Source organism: Pleuronectes platessa, chromosome 7 (assembly GCF_947347685.1).
Source record: "Pleuronectes platessa chromosome 7, fPlePla1.1, whole genome shotgun sequence".
NCBI classification, from domain to species: domain Eukaryota; kingdom Metazoa; phylum Chordata; class Actinopteri; order Pleuronectiformes; family Pleuronectidae; genus Pleuronectes; species Pleuronectes platessa.
Window position 1 is genome coordinate 27,094,490 of NC_070632.1, and position 15,615 is coordinate 27,110,104.

At 39.9% G+C, this 15,615-nt stretch overlaps 1 protein-coding gene across 3 annotated transcripts; it reads left to right on the forward strand.

Annotated features, from left to right (window-relative positions):
• The first annotated feature begins 126 nt into the window (after nt 1-126).
• Nucleotides 127-13,226, forward strand: rnf141 (ring finger protein 141). 3 transcript variants are annotated; one of them, XM_053427874.1, is made up of 7 exons: nt 127-216; nt 4,185-4,233; nt 4,468-4,662; nt 5,534-5,642; nt 6,391-6,572; nt 8,920-9,027; nt 9,159-13,226. In XM_053427874.1, exons 3-7 carry the CDS (start codon nt 4,526-4,528, stop codon nt 9,307-9,309), a joined length of 687 nt encoding a protein of 228 aa, XP_053283849.1. In that variant the 5' UTR covers nt 127-216; nt 4,185-4,233; nt 4,468-4,525; the 3' UTR covers nt 9,310-13,226. The 3 variants fall into 3 exon arrangements, with proteins under 3 accessions (XP_053283849.1, XP_053283848.1, XP_053283850.1); XM_053427875.1 differs by having other exon boundaries at nt 140-216; nt 4,180-4,233; XM_053427873.1 differs by lacking the exon at nt 4,185-4,233 and having other exon boundaries at nt 130-216.
• The last annotated feature ends 2,389 nt before the right edge of the window (nt 13,227-15,615 follow it).

The following is a 15,615-nucleotide window of genomic DNA, read 5'->3' on the forward strand; positions in this document are numbered from 1 at the left end:
TTGTATATATGCAATGATAAAATATATGTGTAACAGATAAAGATTAAATGTTCCGAGAAACACAAGTTACATAAGCTTAAATATTGTGTAAAACTTTGTCAATGTAAGCAGCGTAATCTGCCACGTCATCAAACAGCGACTGAGTTTCGCCAACCCAAACAGAAGCTACAGCTGCAGCGCTGGTTGTGAACTTCTGCCTCTGGTGTTGACAGTTTGGTAAGAAAGCTGTTTCTCGTTGGTTTTCTGTCCCCACACGGTCACACCAGTGTTCCTCACCTTTACAGCTAATCTTCTCTTCCACCCCGAGGCTCGTCGAGTGCTGAGTTTGATGCTAGCTGACGCTTCTCCTGGTTAGCCAGCGGTTATTATCGCTGTTGTTATGATAGAAATGTCTGTTGTGACAGGAGCTTGAAAGAAGGATTATCCTTTACTTGCATGGTGTTTAAAAAAAGTCAGTAGATTCTCACGAAGCCACACATCTACTGCTGTTATTGGCTGAAGTGACGAGAAAGTTGTTCCACGTCCGCAGCATCAGCATCCTTGTTATACGATGCTAATAATTGGGCTAATTCAGGTCGCGTGCACTTCTGAATCAAATCAAATCAAAGTTTAATGTCACATGAAACAGTGACAGCGTCATCAGCTCAGTGCAATTCGTGTGACCTGGCAGGCAACATCTATGCAGTAGACATATAACTTAAATTGTTACAATGTTATATGTCATATGTTATATCTATATATAACATATGACATATAACATTGTAACAATTTCAATTTAAAAGAAGGGCTAGCAGCAGTTTACAGCGTGAAGGAGTGAGGAATATTAAATAAAAAATATGAATATATGTGTAGTAAGTATGAATGGGGGAGCAGAATGTACATGGTAACTGTTCAGTGGGTCAGTGTTGTTTGTTCAGAAGCCTAATGGCCTGGGGAAGAAGCTGTTTTTGAGTCTGGTAGTCCGTGCTCGGATGCTCCGGTAACGTCTGCCAGACGGCAGCAGTGTGAGAAGTCCACAGCCTGGGTGGCTGTGGTTCTTGATGATCTTCCGTGCTTTTCTCAGGCATCTTGTGTTATAGATGCCTTGCACGGAAGGGAGATGGCAGCCGATGATGCGCTCCGTTGTCTTCACCACCCTCTGCAGGGCCTTGTGATCAGCAGCGGAGCAGCTACCAAACCAGGCAGTAGTGCAGCCTGAGAGGATGCTCTCAATGGTGCACCTGTAAAAAGTTTGTTAACGTTTTTGCAGCCATGCCAAACTTTTGGAGTCTTGTCGGGCCAATTTCTACAATCCCACTACCAACGAGGAAACGAGTCTCAAAACTCTTACAGTATTGTCACCATCCTTTAATGCTTGAGCATGGTGCATACGACAGACTTTAGTTTGTAATATGCACCCAGATAGAAAACAGTTCTTTGTTTTTATACATTTGGCTAACCCCTCCCATTCTGGAGAGGGGTTTGTTAAACAGTCAAAGATTGAGAGCTTCTGATCACATGAATACAAACAATGCCTAGTTAAGGCAATCAGGCCAATTTCATTCAGTAGTACAGGTAACAGCATAATCAGGTTACTGTGTTTAGACTAATCAGGTTACAGTGTCTAGAGGAATCAGATTACTGTGTCTAGAATAATCAGATTACTGTGTCTAGAGTAATCAGGCCAAGATTCATTCAGTAGTACAGGAAACAGCATGATCAAGGTTACATTGTTAGAGATTCAATCATGATCAATCAAAGGGGAAATAAACATGATTATATTGTGGTCAACTGTTATATTTCCCTTACAGTCTCCTCAGGAAGTATAGGCGCTTTTGTGCAGTTTTGACCGCCGAGTCCGCTTGTTTGGACCAGGTAAGGTCATCTGTGATGAACACACCGAGGAATTTGAAGTTGGAGACTCTCTCCACTACAGTTCCGTCGATGTGTATGAGATCATGACCCCCCCCTCTGCAGCTTTCTGAAGTCCACGATCATCTCCTTGTTCTTGCAGACGTTAAGAGACAGGTTGTTCTCTTGGCACCATGTTGCCAAGCCCCTGACCTCATCACTATAGGCGGTCTCATCGTTGTTAGAGATGAGACCCAGGATGATAGTGTCGTCTGCAAATTTCAGGATGATGTTAGAACTGTGTCTTGGCATCCAGTCATGCGTGTACAGGGAGTACAGAAGGGGCCTGAGTACGCAGCCCTGAGGGGCCCAGGTACTCAGGGTCAGTGAGGAGGAGATGTAGTCGCCCATTCTCACCACCTGGAGTCTGCCCGTCAGGAAGTCCAAGATCCAGTTACACAGGGGCGGTTTTAACACCCAGGCTCCTGAGCTTGGGTACGAGCTGGGCAGGCACAATTGTGTTGAACGCTGAGCTGTAGTCCACAAACAGCATCCTCACATATGTGTTGGCCTTTTCCAGGTGGGAGAGGGTGGTGTGTGTTGTCAGGGCGATGGCATCATCCGTGAGTTTAAATGACTTTATGAAGCTACTAATGTTCCGATCTGTTGTTGTTCTCTTTGCCTGACATGGTTGCTATATATTTCTAAGTAAACAATAGTTAGTTAAAGCAAAATAATAGTTTTACTTTTCCAAAAAGTTATACACGCGTATACCAGTTTATTTTTCCACTTATTATTCTGTGGTGGCATGCAGTGCTAGGGCTGGAGGATATGGCCGAATATTTTTATCATAATAAAAAGGTTTATATCAGTGGATTGATAATCATAATAGATATAAATCTTTTATCTATTGTGTAATAAGTGTTGAGACGGATTTTTCTGAGTGCTGGTTTCTTTAATGAATGATAAACGGGTAAACATATTTTAACATATTTAAAATATGCTTGAGTATTTCAGAAGCTATCGATGTGGTATTTTCACACACAATACCACACCTATATGGGTATTGTTGATTACCATACACATCACGTTGTGGCTACAGTTTACTATCTTCTAAGGACTATTACCAGAATAATGCAGAAGTCATCTCAAACTGGTTTCATTAAGATGACAGGGAGTTAAGTAAACTTTTCCAGAGTCACCAAATCTGAAATCAATTGAGCACCTATGGGGCTTGGTCAGACAAGAGATAGGCAGCGTTGATGTGGAGCAGAAATCTCAATCGAAAGTTTACATCATCTACTGAATAAATAACACAAATAACTGAGGCTGAGTAGAGGGAGCATTGCCCAGTATAATTATAGTGTTCGTAATAAAGAGCTAGTGATAGTGAGTGAAAGTGTCCTTCGTAGCCTGCAGTAACGTTAAGGTGTAAACACGTTTTTGAGAACTCTATGTGGACAGGTGCCCCTCTCAACAAACTCATGTGCTTGTTTGGCTGGGTGATCTTCACACAGCAGCCCACGTTTCACTAACATGTGCTTCCAGCCTTGTTTGGCGAAGATCCTGTTCAGTTTCTTGCACAAACCTGGTGGTGTGGAAGAATTCTACCAGCCTGCACACTACCTTGACCTCAGCCACGTCCAGTGTAAAGTTTGGTTTATTTAATTTCCATCAGAAAATGTTTAAATAAATAATTGGTCAAGTTTAAACTGCCTCATCAAACTAGTGTGTCCAACCAAGGTAATTTCACTTGAACAGAAACAAAACAAATCCGGATCAAGCTATTAAGTCCCGGCTCTTCTCTCTGCTGGTATGGTTAGTTATAGCCATGTAATGGTGTCACGTGTCTTAAGATTAAGATGCATTTATTCGTCCCAAACACATGCACAGTCATGCAAAGGCACACTCATGCAGGTAGGGAAATTTAATCTCTGCTTTTGACCCATCTTGTGCAGTACACACAGAGCAGTGAGCAGCCGCGTACAGGCGCTCGGGGAGCAGATGTTGGGGGAGTAAGGTGCCTTGCTCAGGGGCACTAGACAGGGTAGGGAGACTCTTGGATTTTTGGACAGATCAATCCAGGTTCGTCTTTTGTTGTCTCTCCGTGGAGTCGAACCAGAGAGGAACCAGAGACCTTCTCTGCCCATAGTCCAAGTTTCTGCCACTAGACCACCGCCTCTCTTCGCCTCTCTTCGTCAGGCTTAGTCGTCAGGCTTAGTAAATTTATGAGAGCTTATCTTGGCTAAATACTACTATAGGAATCCTAATGGTAATGTTCACATATTCACTGTAATGTTAACAGTCAAATATATTTTGAACTTTTTTTAACCTCTACTGTTTTCTTAGTACAGCTATACATCTGGTTCACACTGAAGCGAAGTGGCCTCTCATAACATGAAGGTGATTCAACAAGACACAGCAGCTGAGCTCAGACACATTCAATACAACTTTGTAATTGCACAAAGCACAAGTGATAAGACAAAAAAGATACAATTAGACATCTAAGCAGATGTGCAAACTAAGGAATAAGCGCTCTGTTGTTAGCATGTATAAATACAGGTGATCACAAACAAACCGTCCAATCTGGATTGTGAAACTGACCCTAATTTCTTTATTTGCTTCTTGGCTCTGCAGAACTGAATGAGGTGCGTTCCTTTGCCTTTGCTGTTTTGTAAGTGCTGCTGCTGCCGGAATGGGCCAGCAGATCTCAGGTCAGTCGGTGATGACCCGTCTGCCTGAGAAGCTGGTGAAACACGTTGGCCTGGTGCGTGACAGTGGCTACCTCAACTACGAGGAGTTCTTGGGACGAGTAGCCGAGCTTAATGACGTGTAAGTCTGTAAAAGTGCGATGCTACCAGCAGCACACATGCAAAGTCGTAATAATCGCTGTCAATCATTCAACAATAAGTTGTACATTTTTATTGTAGTGGAGGTCAGTGGGATAAATGGCAATGCCTGACTGAGAGGAATGTAAAACCTATGTGACCTTAATTAAATCAAAAAGGATACCTGAACCCGGACGTTTTATAGGATTTGTCATTTGTACTTCAGGTTGTTCCAATTTGAGAGCAAAACCCCAGAGTTGCAGCACTATTCCATCAGTGGCCCATTTTATTCCCCTGGTCCATTAGGCCCAGCTTCTGCCAGTTTAATTTTAGTTTTCCTTGCCCTTAGAGAAAGTATTATTACTGCATGATAATGTGGTTAAAGGGAGCTAGTCTGTGTTGTTCCCAAAAATATTCCATTATATGAAATGATACATTCATTACTTAATCCCATATATATTTTAGGGTGAGGTTGGGGCTGGATACTTTCCCAGTGTTGGTCTGTTATAACCTGTAGTTAAGTGACTTCAGTATGTTTTTAGACACTTTATTGCGTTGTAATTTTAATTGTGCATTGATCAACATTTGTTTTGTATTTTACTTTATAATTATCGATTTTTCATCAGTTTAAAATTAAATATTCAACATAAATTATACTAAAAGTGAACAAGTCTGAAAATTCTCTGAAGCCACTTTATGTCCATAGCTGATATGCAAAGTCAGGATCTGTACAATTTCAAATCCTTTGCATTTGTTATGTGTCTGACAGTGCCAGCAGTAAAAACACAAGCAATCAACAATCTAAAATTCAGCATGTCCAAGAATGAAATCAAAATTTAGCACATACCTACTTTTGTCTGCTGGATCTCTCTCAGTACGGCCAAGCTGGCTGCCGGACAGCAGAAGCACCTGCTGTTTGAGGTGCAGCCAGGATCTGATGCAACAGCCTTGTGGAAGGTGGCCGTCAGGATCGTGTGTACCAAGGTGAGACCAAATGTCCTTCTGCACACACATCACAAGCCAACCCATGCACCAGTGTGCACCGTTTTGTGATGATCAAAAGAGACAGATGCCTTTTAAACCGTTCACCTGCGAACTGTGTGTGGTGAAAGTTTGCACAGGGATATTTCTAATGTTTGTGCCAGTTTAATGGAGTCAGACAGATTTGTCAGATTGGAAATATACAATTATCAGACAGATGTCCCTTTTATAAGTCAAAAGCTTCATTAGAAGGTCCAGTTTGTAAAGTCAAACTCAAACAAAAATAATATATAGTTACATTATACAATACACATGCTCAATGGAGTATTGAGTTTCTTTTTGTCTGATTTAATTTCAGTGACTTCACATTTGTTTCCTCTATTTTCTCTTTTCCATATAGCGCTGCTCACTCCAAGGTGGAGATCTATTCCCTTATAATGACAAGTGTATAAGTGAATATTTTTAACAAATTTAAGGCAATCCCTTCAAATCAAGGCATTCTTGAGATATCCTGTTTACATTCAGCAACTGTCTGTAGCCAGCGGGAAGGCATATAAAAATGTTTTGATTCACAATTAATCCGTGGCAGGACAAAATAGAATATGGCAGGCTGCCACAGTCTAGATCAGGGGTCTTGGACGTTATTCAGGCCAAGAACCCCCAAACTGATGGAAGTTGTAATCCACTCTGAAAACTTTTAAAAATAAAAAAATACCCTATGAGGAATGTGACTGCCTCTCCCTCCTCTCAGATCAACAAGGAGAATGGTTCGTTGGAAGCATCGCGGATCATGAACCTGTACCAGTTCATCCAGCTGTACCGTGACATCACCAGTCAGGCTGCTGAGGTGCTGTCTGCAGAGGGCGCCAGCCAAGACCCGTCTGGCCAGCTCCCTTCCACAGGCTCCTGCCAGGCCAGCATGTGGATGGGCAGGTCAGTGACTTGATCCTGGGCGGCTGTGGCTGAGGGGTAGAGTGGTCGTCCTCCAACCTGAAGGTCGGCAGTTCGACTCCCAGTCTGACCCATCTGCATGCCGAAGTATCCTTGGGCAAGATGCTGAACCCTGAATGGCCCCCATAGAATAACAAAGTGCTGCGAATAGATGCACTCTATGAATGTGTGTATGAATGGGTGAATGTAAAACTGTACTGTTAAGCGCTTTGAGTGGTCATCAAGACTAGAAAAGCTCTTTATAAATACAAAACCAAACCACCAAAACCATCCTTGTCAAAGTATTTTACCACAATGTAATATTTTGACATTAAACCGTTTGATTTGAACTCCTTGTTTCAAGTGATTCCTCAAATACTCTTTGTTGACAAATGCGACATAAGCTGTTGAATGCAGGCCCTACTTGACAACAAATGTTTTTTAAGGTTTTGAATCAGCTGTGTGTTGTTGTGCTTTTAGTCGGGTAGACTAATGACTAGTGTTGAATAAAGTAGGGATGTCCCGATACAACTTTTTCACTTCCGATACGATACCGATATTGTAGCCTTGAGTATTGGCCGATACCGATATCAATACGATACGATATAGGCACAAATCATACATATATTTATTCCTTATTTTGTTGTGTGGAATGTTAGAAAAGGCTTGATAAAGTGATGTTACTGTTACTGATGTTGTAGTGATATAACAGAAAACAATAGTCAGCAACAGTAGGTATAGGAAAAACTGACCCATGTATTATTAACCAATTGGTTACATAAATTTTAACCTTCAACATAAGAGTATTACCTCAACAAATCCAATGAAAACAAAATGTTATATTTAAAGTGCAAAATAACCACTGGTTACCAACATCATTATACAATTGAATAGAATAAATTAAATTTTAAAGTGCAAACAATTCAAGTTCACTTCAGTTATTTTTCTACTGTCAGCATATGTTGGAAACAACTGTGGGCAGGGACAAAAACAACAAAAACTATAGGAATAATGTAGCGAGGTTCGAGGTGCTCCATTAAGCGTTCAAACCCGACATTACTCACCACCGACAGGGGCTGGTCATCAAGCACAATAAACTGGGCTATCTTTTCTGTTATGGCCATTGCCTTTTTGCTGTCCCGTGGTAGTTTGTCATAGCCTGGATGCCAGACGAACTTAGCCCCACCCACAACAGATTTGGTCGGGCAGTTCGGTCTGGGGTCGCTCCATTGGGAAAAAATTATGGCCGGACTGGGCCAATCAGATTGTCAGGGCGGGCTTTATACGATGATTGACAGATGATCAACGGTGACGTAATCAACCACGTCACCAAAGTGCCCTTGGGTTGAATTCGTTTTCAACAAACATGCCTGCCGCTGGCGAGCTGAGATGTGTAGATGCTGCCATTGAGTCTGTTTTAGAAGACATCGACAGCGCATTCATTTTGAAAGAGGAACACAGAACGTGGAGGCGACGCCAAAGCACCGCGCTAATCCCTATCGCCCCGGCGCTTGGCTGTTCACAACGGACACTGAAGCGACGCTGAACCGCCAGGCAGCGCTAATAATATCACCCGTTGATCCAGTAGATCGCTGCACGGCTTTGTGCCGGTCACACCGGAGGCTGAAGCACCGCGCTGCGCCAAGGCTGCCTCGCGGTGCTTCAGCCTCCGGTGTGACCGGCACAAAGTTTTAACATGGGAGTGGATGGGAGCCAGCTGTTATTTAAGGCTTGGCGCTGCGCTGAAGCGTCCGGTGTGAACCCGGCGTTAGTAAATAACTCACAATGCGTTGCTTAGCATACGTCACATACTACGTTGCTCTGATTGGTTGTAGGTCTATCCAATTGAGCGAAATACTTCCACACAGCCGACATCACTACACCTTGCTGCAGGCACACACGTTGTCGTTGTTGTGATCACGTGGGCTGTGCATGCTGGATCAGAGACGCTCTTCTTCCGCGGCCGGCACCAACGTTAATTAAGGGGCATTACCACCTACTGTGTTTGAGTGTGATCAAACCAGAGTCACCTATTATAGAAGTCCTGTAGCGGTAAATGGACAGCTTATATCGGAGCGCTTATATCGGAGTTTTTAGATTCAGTCCGATAAAATCCGATATTCACTTTTTTGGCTGATATCGGACTGATTTCCGATATCAATATCGGATCGGGACATCCCTAGAATAAAGTATAACAATCCCCCATTTTAAAGTGTCAAAAACATAGATTTATATGACACTGAATTAGAACAGACTCCCTCTTCTATGTTCTCTCATTAATTTTGTTATTTAGGAATTTTTCATATTGAAGTCATTCAAAGTTTACACCTTTTTTTGTGTTTCTGTGCAGAGTGAAGCAGCTGACTGATGAGGAGGAGTGCTGTATCTGCATGGACGGGAAGGCCGACCTCATCCTGCCCTGTGCGCACAGCTTCTGTCAGAAGTGCATCGATAAATGGTAAGATGACAGAAAAAGCTTTAGTTTGGTTCAACAGTTAATCGTTTACTTTGTAAATCATTCTATTTTTATCACAGAAAGGTTTTCATCTCTCGTGATACACGCAACAAATGGTAATTATTTTCCTGCAGGAGTGGGCAGAGCCGAAACTGTCCGATATGCCGCCTGCAAGTGACTGCTGCCAACGAATCGTGGGTAATGTCTGATTTTCCCACAGAGGATGACATAGCTGGCTATATCCTCAACTTGGCTGATGAGGCAGGCCACCCACACAGGCCTTAACACACTGAGCCAATAAGATAAGGGACATTGACCCGTATCAAGGAGACTTCACTACACAAAATGTCACTTTTGAGAGGCAGAGATTTTTTTTCTCTTCAAAAGCTAGCAATGCAGAGGAAGCCCCTTTGGTTCCCTAATCTTCACGTTCTGACAGGTTTGGAACATGAAACCAGTAACCAATCATTTAACAGGTTCCCTCTTTCTAGCAGACTACCTTAAAATTAATCCGCAAAATGTCCTAAAACTTGCTCTTATCTAACTGCAAATCACCAGTATTTTTCTAAGAAATGTCGACACAATTTAATACTAATTAGGGGAAATGGAGATGGTCTTGCTGCAGTTGTTGAGCTTTTGCCTGTTCTATTTGTGAAGGAAAATAAGAAATAATGTGATAGGTATGAAAAAAAACACTTCTATGAACTGACTGAAATATAACTGTGTGAGGTCTCTGAAGTTTTATCGCATGTAGCATTTTATTTGTTTATCATCATTCCTATCGATTTGAGACACAAAGCTAAGGAATTTCCAACCCATATGGAAAGTACAGATTAGCCTGAATTAACCATATGTATATATATATATATATATATATATTAGGGCTGTCAAACGATTAAAATATTTAATCGCAATTAATCGCATTTATGTCATAGTTAACTCAAAATTAATCGCGATTAATCGCAAATTTGTATCTATTCTAAATGTCCCTTCATTTATTTTTTCTCCATAATTCTTTTTCCGTTTTAATGCTCTTATGAACATGGAAAAGTGGATTGGCTTGCTTTATGCAAATGTTTTATTTGATTGAAAAACAACATTGCCAAACAAGGCGGTACAAAACAAAATTATAAAGTGCACATTTCAGATAAACAAGGACTCAGCCTATAGTGCAGTTAAACCATGGCTTAATATTTTCTTTTTTTTCAATTTTGCTGTGAACATAGCAGTCAGGCCTCTCAAACAGAATACACAGGCAGGTGTCGGCCTACTTTGAAAAATTTATGAAATAATAAGTACCCTATTTTGAAATAAACTAAAACATATAGCTGCAGCCTAATAGCTTAAAATATATATTTTAGTTGGCGAAATATTAAAACAAAAAGCGAGAGCAGGTCAGAATGGAGGCGAACACAGATACTGAAGCTCGGTAGAAACCAACTGCAGCTTCTGCTCTGATCAAGAAGCTGCGGCGCTGATCTCTGATCAGCTGAGACCAGAGAAACTCTGTGTTTTCACTGTTTCCATAGTTAAGAAGCAGTCAGTCACTGAGCGGCTGCACCACGTGAACGAGCTCTGATCTGTGTCTCTCTCGCCACTCTGAGCGAGTGCGCTGGGTCGGGGGGCGGAGCCCACGGAGCGGTGCGCTATCTGGGAGCACACACACACACACAGACACACACACTCGCCCGCTCCTGCTACTTCATGACGGCCTGATACGATGATGTTTTAAAATATTATTGTGACTTAGTCAACCACAAACATGCAAAAGCGTGTGTCACACGGCGAAAGCGTGAGAGTTGGCAGCTCTGCGTTAATCTCGCGAGAAAAAAATTGACGGCGTTAAAATGGGTTTGCGTAAACGCCGTTAATAACGCGTTAAACTGACAGCACTAATAGATATATATATATATATTACCCAATGGATCTATGATTTATGGCCTTCGAAAGATTAAATCCCAATATGGATTTATCTGTTAGTCTTTCTAGATAACTGAGATAGAGGATTTTAGTTTTTTTTGCCTACAACCATTTTTTTTAAGCAGGACATTGTGATTTACAGCTAAATACCAGCTAAATTGAAGGGCATTTTGAGTAAAGTTTTCAGCAAATTAGCTGTAAAATATATGATCGGTAAAATAATGTGTTAACACTTGATTCACTTAAAATACAGGAACCTATTTGTAACCCATATATTGTAGATGTGGTGCTTTATGGGAGCTGTGTGTGATATATACTGAAAATTTCGTATTTCCAGTATATTATAATAATGATAATAATCTAATTTAACGCACAGAATAACCAGGAGCACAGCTCTTACTGTACAAAAACATTTAGGCTCAGACAAACTAGACACTTTAAAATATGAATGCTGATCTGAGGTGAAGTTTTTCATACTAATATCATACAAAATAGGTGAACTCATATCAGCTCTCATATCAACGGAGCTGACTCCGAGTAGAGATTTGATTGACATGTTTGATACCACTCTTATGTCTGTCTTTGGTTACCTGATATCATCTCAGAGCAGAGAAATAGTCTTGCCCACCACATGGAACAGCCAACTGACAAGGTTCTATTGTAATTTTCATATGGATGTGTTGATAAGTTAGCTTTAGAGGTGCAGGCTGGAGCTGTCTGTGTAATTTAAAGATTTGTGAGTGGGGTCGATCTTCTCACCCGACTCAGCTGATAACAAATAAACATGTTTCCTGAAATGTAGAACTTTGGCTTCATGTGCAAATCGAAGACACTGAGACGCAACTTTCTTCCTTCAGAGTATCTGGTCAAACAGTGAAGCCAAATGTATTTTCCACATGTAAAACTGATATGTAGTCTCTGTAATGTAACCCTGCATGTTTATACCCCAGATGACACGCGATATTAGCTGTCATGTGAACATGTTATAAGCTGATGCTCTGATCCAATAAGGACCCGACTCTGGGTGTACAAGACTAAATAGTTTTACATGATTTTAATAACTTGGCTGGCTGTGCTGTTTTTTTTTACTGTTGGAATTAACCACTATTTGAGATTTTTGTTGTTCTCATCTCTAAATGTTTTATAGATATATTTTTTCCATTAAATAATTACACAATATTAAGATTATTTTATTCAAAGTGCTGGAGTAGTACTGTTTTTCATATTTCCAAAGCTGTTTTTTGCTTTGATTTGTCATGCCATTAATTCAAGACTTATTGAGACGGGCAGCTTTTATAGACCCTGACCTCTTAAAGGATCACAGTAATACAGAAGATTTTCTTTTCTTGTTCCAAATGAGTGAAATCACAGGAAGCACCTTTAGTAAAGTGGTTGTGATTTATGTGAAAAGGATTCCATGCTGAAGTATTTGAAGAAATGTGAATATGTATCAACCCAATTTGAATTCCATTCATAAATTTATGTTTTAATAAAATCAAATGCTTTATTTAAAGATGAAGAATAATTAATTGCTAATAGTTTTATTTGATTGCATTACATTTAGAAAAAAAAATCCTGGCATGAGACAACAGCTTCAATATTATTGACATAAGAATTTGACACAGTAGTCATTTACTTTGTAGCATTTATTTTCTCTTCTGTTAGAAGACCAAAAACATGATTTCTTATTGCACAAGAAGTATTTTTGGTTGTTGATGCTGACAAATCGCACCTTAAAACCTGTAGCTCTCCGTCAGTGTATGTGCACTACAACAGCAGCTGATCTTATCTCTGTGGTGTAGAATAGAATATCTGATGACACTGTAATATAACTTCAGTCAAAATGATGTTGAGGCGTTTTTCACCAAATTAATCAAGTGTTTGACCAGAGGCCTTCTGCTCTGCAGGCCACATGACTGCGTGGTCTGAAGACAAATTTATAAAAAAAGATATATTTAAAGTATGAATGTTCAATTATGTTCCAGGGCCAGGTTTCATAATTCCAATATATGACTAATATTATTCATTTAATGCATCTGAGCCTACAAACGGTCCATTCTATGTAAATGTCTTTGAATATGCCCTAATCCCTCAACCTGTTGTGTAATGTAATGTTGAATCCAAAAGGTGGAAGCATCGTCTTTTAACTTTACTGATAGCTGTTCTGGAATCATTGGAGGCATTTCATTTACAAAACTGAATGGAAGGTGTGTGTAACTTGGTTTTGTTCTCACTGTATAATCCTTAATAAAGAGGTACCTGCTTGTTTGCACTTCCAAGAATTTGTGTTAGGATGGATTTAAAGGTTGACAACACCTCCTCTTGTGGACATGTTGTATAATTGACCATTTAAACATATTTATTAATCTCATTCAAGCATGCAAAGAGAATTGTCTGCGATTAAAAACCTTAATGATTCAATGTACCACTTATTAAGCATTCAAACTATGTGCTATATTTTTTTTTTATTATTATTGCCTTTATTTCTTACATATTACCCCAGTGTTGTACAATTATGTTTCACATAACAGCAGGATAATAATCCTCACAGTCCCTTTAATAAAATCCGGGGATCATAGTGTGTTTTAATCATGCAATGACTTTGACAGACTGATGTCCCCGTCTATGACTTTGACACTAGGACAATAACTTTACACTTTGCACAATCCCTTCCGCTTACTGTATATTCTTTAACCTGATTTAGAAATTATATGATTTATTGTATTCATCAAATATACACAGTGGTTGATAGGGACAGGAATCGGCAGGGACCTCCCGATATGATACGATCACGATACTTAGGTGGCAATACGAAATGTATTGTGATTCTGTAAGTATTGCGATTCAATATTACGTTTCTTGTGTTTTATTTTGGTTATTTTTTTTTAAAATACTGGACCATGGAAAACAGTTGAATCATACCTTCAAATACAACACAGTCAAATTCACTTAGAGCTTTACTAGTTTTATTTCAAATATTAACATTAATTTAATGACTGCCGGACAGCCAATAGAGAAAATAAATAAAAATGTGCCCTTTTATTGTATAGCCCCTGTCAACTGCACACAAACTGACAGATTAAGAAATTTATGCAACTTAGGCTACTTTTAAACAATAAGTAAAAGGTAAATTAAATAGAATGAATAAAAGTTTACTTAAAATATACATTTTGAATTAAACAAAAAGTAGGCTATGCTTATGCTTATGCACTGTTGTTTGCAACTAGGCTTTGCAAAGCTAGTGCTTGGGTATGTTTAGATTCTTGTGCAAAAACAAAAGCTGGTCAACAAACTATCCCCCTGCATCACACTGACTCTGCCCCCCCTCGCACATAATTTATCTCCATAACTTATTGTTTCTTACTGTATATATTGTTGTTTTGTTTTATGTACAGTGCACCAACCACACCATGGCATTTTCCAATATATGCAAATATATTTGGCAATACAAATAATTCTGATTCTGATTCTGAATAATGTACCATTTTAAATTCTTGATGAAACGTAAGTAAGTACTTGCTTTTGAATACATTTTGTATCAGTAACTGTGCCTACTGTATATTTTATTAAATACAAGAATAGTTCAGACTGTAGGAAAATGAATGCCGCAGATGATGCAACTGAAAACCCTGTCAAATTAATGGCCGAGTTTTGGCGCTGGTCTCCTACACCTTGTAGATGTTTCTTCACCAGTGATGCTGCTGCAAGAGGTGGGGTCTAATGTTACCTGAGCAGGTAAAGTTGTATTTTAGTCACGTTACACCCTAAAGACATGGACGTATCGTAATGGAAATGTACTTAATGACTTCTTTGTTTATGCTTACAGCAGACATTTCCATCTAGGGTGCAGCTCAACATAAACTTGATGATGCACTCACTGTCTAGCATGTGAGCCCATTGTCTGTTCATGTCCTGATCCTGAGATCACCTGAATTCTATAGTGACCTTTTGTCCTTGGTTTGAAGAACTCAGCTGACTGACAAAAACCCTAATCATACATGATACTTTTTCCTCTCAAACACATTTAGGGTGCAGCCTATAAGTCACACCTTTACGGACGATATGTTCCACACACAAAACAACCCAATCACCCCCCTGCCCTGCGAGTTTTGGGGTCAGGAGGTAACCCACACAGAGACACTTAAATATGAGCACAGACACTTCACTTTTCATCTCAATGTGATGAAAAGTTTCATCTCTCTTGAAACCTCCACCTTGCCTGTGTGATCCTTTCTGCAGAAAGGTTTTACAAAGACAATTTACAAAGACAACTTGTCTCAGAACCTCGTTTGTTGACCAATTTCCAGCACAGTATTCACACCTGGTGGTTTGCTCTGACGTTCACTTGCTCTCAAGTCAGTTTATATTTTAAATATTCTTTTATAAAGCTTTTGAGCAATGAATACATTATTATTTACTTACTCTGCATGCTAAAGTCAAGCTAACTATAAGCATCTGCTATTAATCAGGGTTTCCTGGGTCACTCACTTGCTACACTGTGCTACAGACCGTAGTGAGAGTACAAAAATTCTAACTTGTCAATAACTGAAAAATGGTTCTACTGTCAAACTTGTTGCAGATAAAAGTTGGATCCACTGATCATTCTTTTGTCTATTATCTCATTTTCTGACCAGAAGGATTTGATCCAGTCCAGTCTAGTCAGTCCTTAAC

Coding starts and splice junctions, on each gene's coding strand:
- rnf141 (XM_053427874.1), top strand. CDS start 4,526: ATGGGCCAGCAGATCTCAGGTCAGTCGGTGATGACCCGTCTGCCTGAG. Junction 4,663..5,533: donor GTAGCCGAGCTTAATGACGT/GTAAGTCTGTAA, acceptor GATCTCTCTCAG/TACGGCCAAGCTGGCTGCCG. Junction 9,028..9,158: donor CAGAAGTGCATCGATAAATG/GTAAGATGACAG, acceptor ATTTTCCTGCAG/GAGTGGGCAGAGCCGAAACT.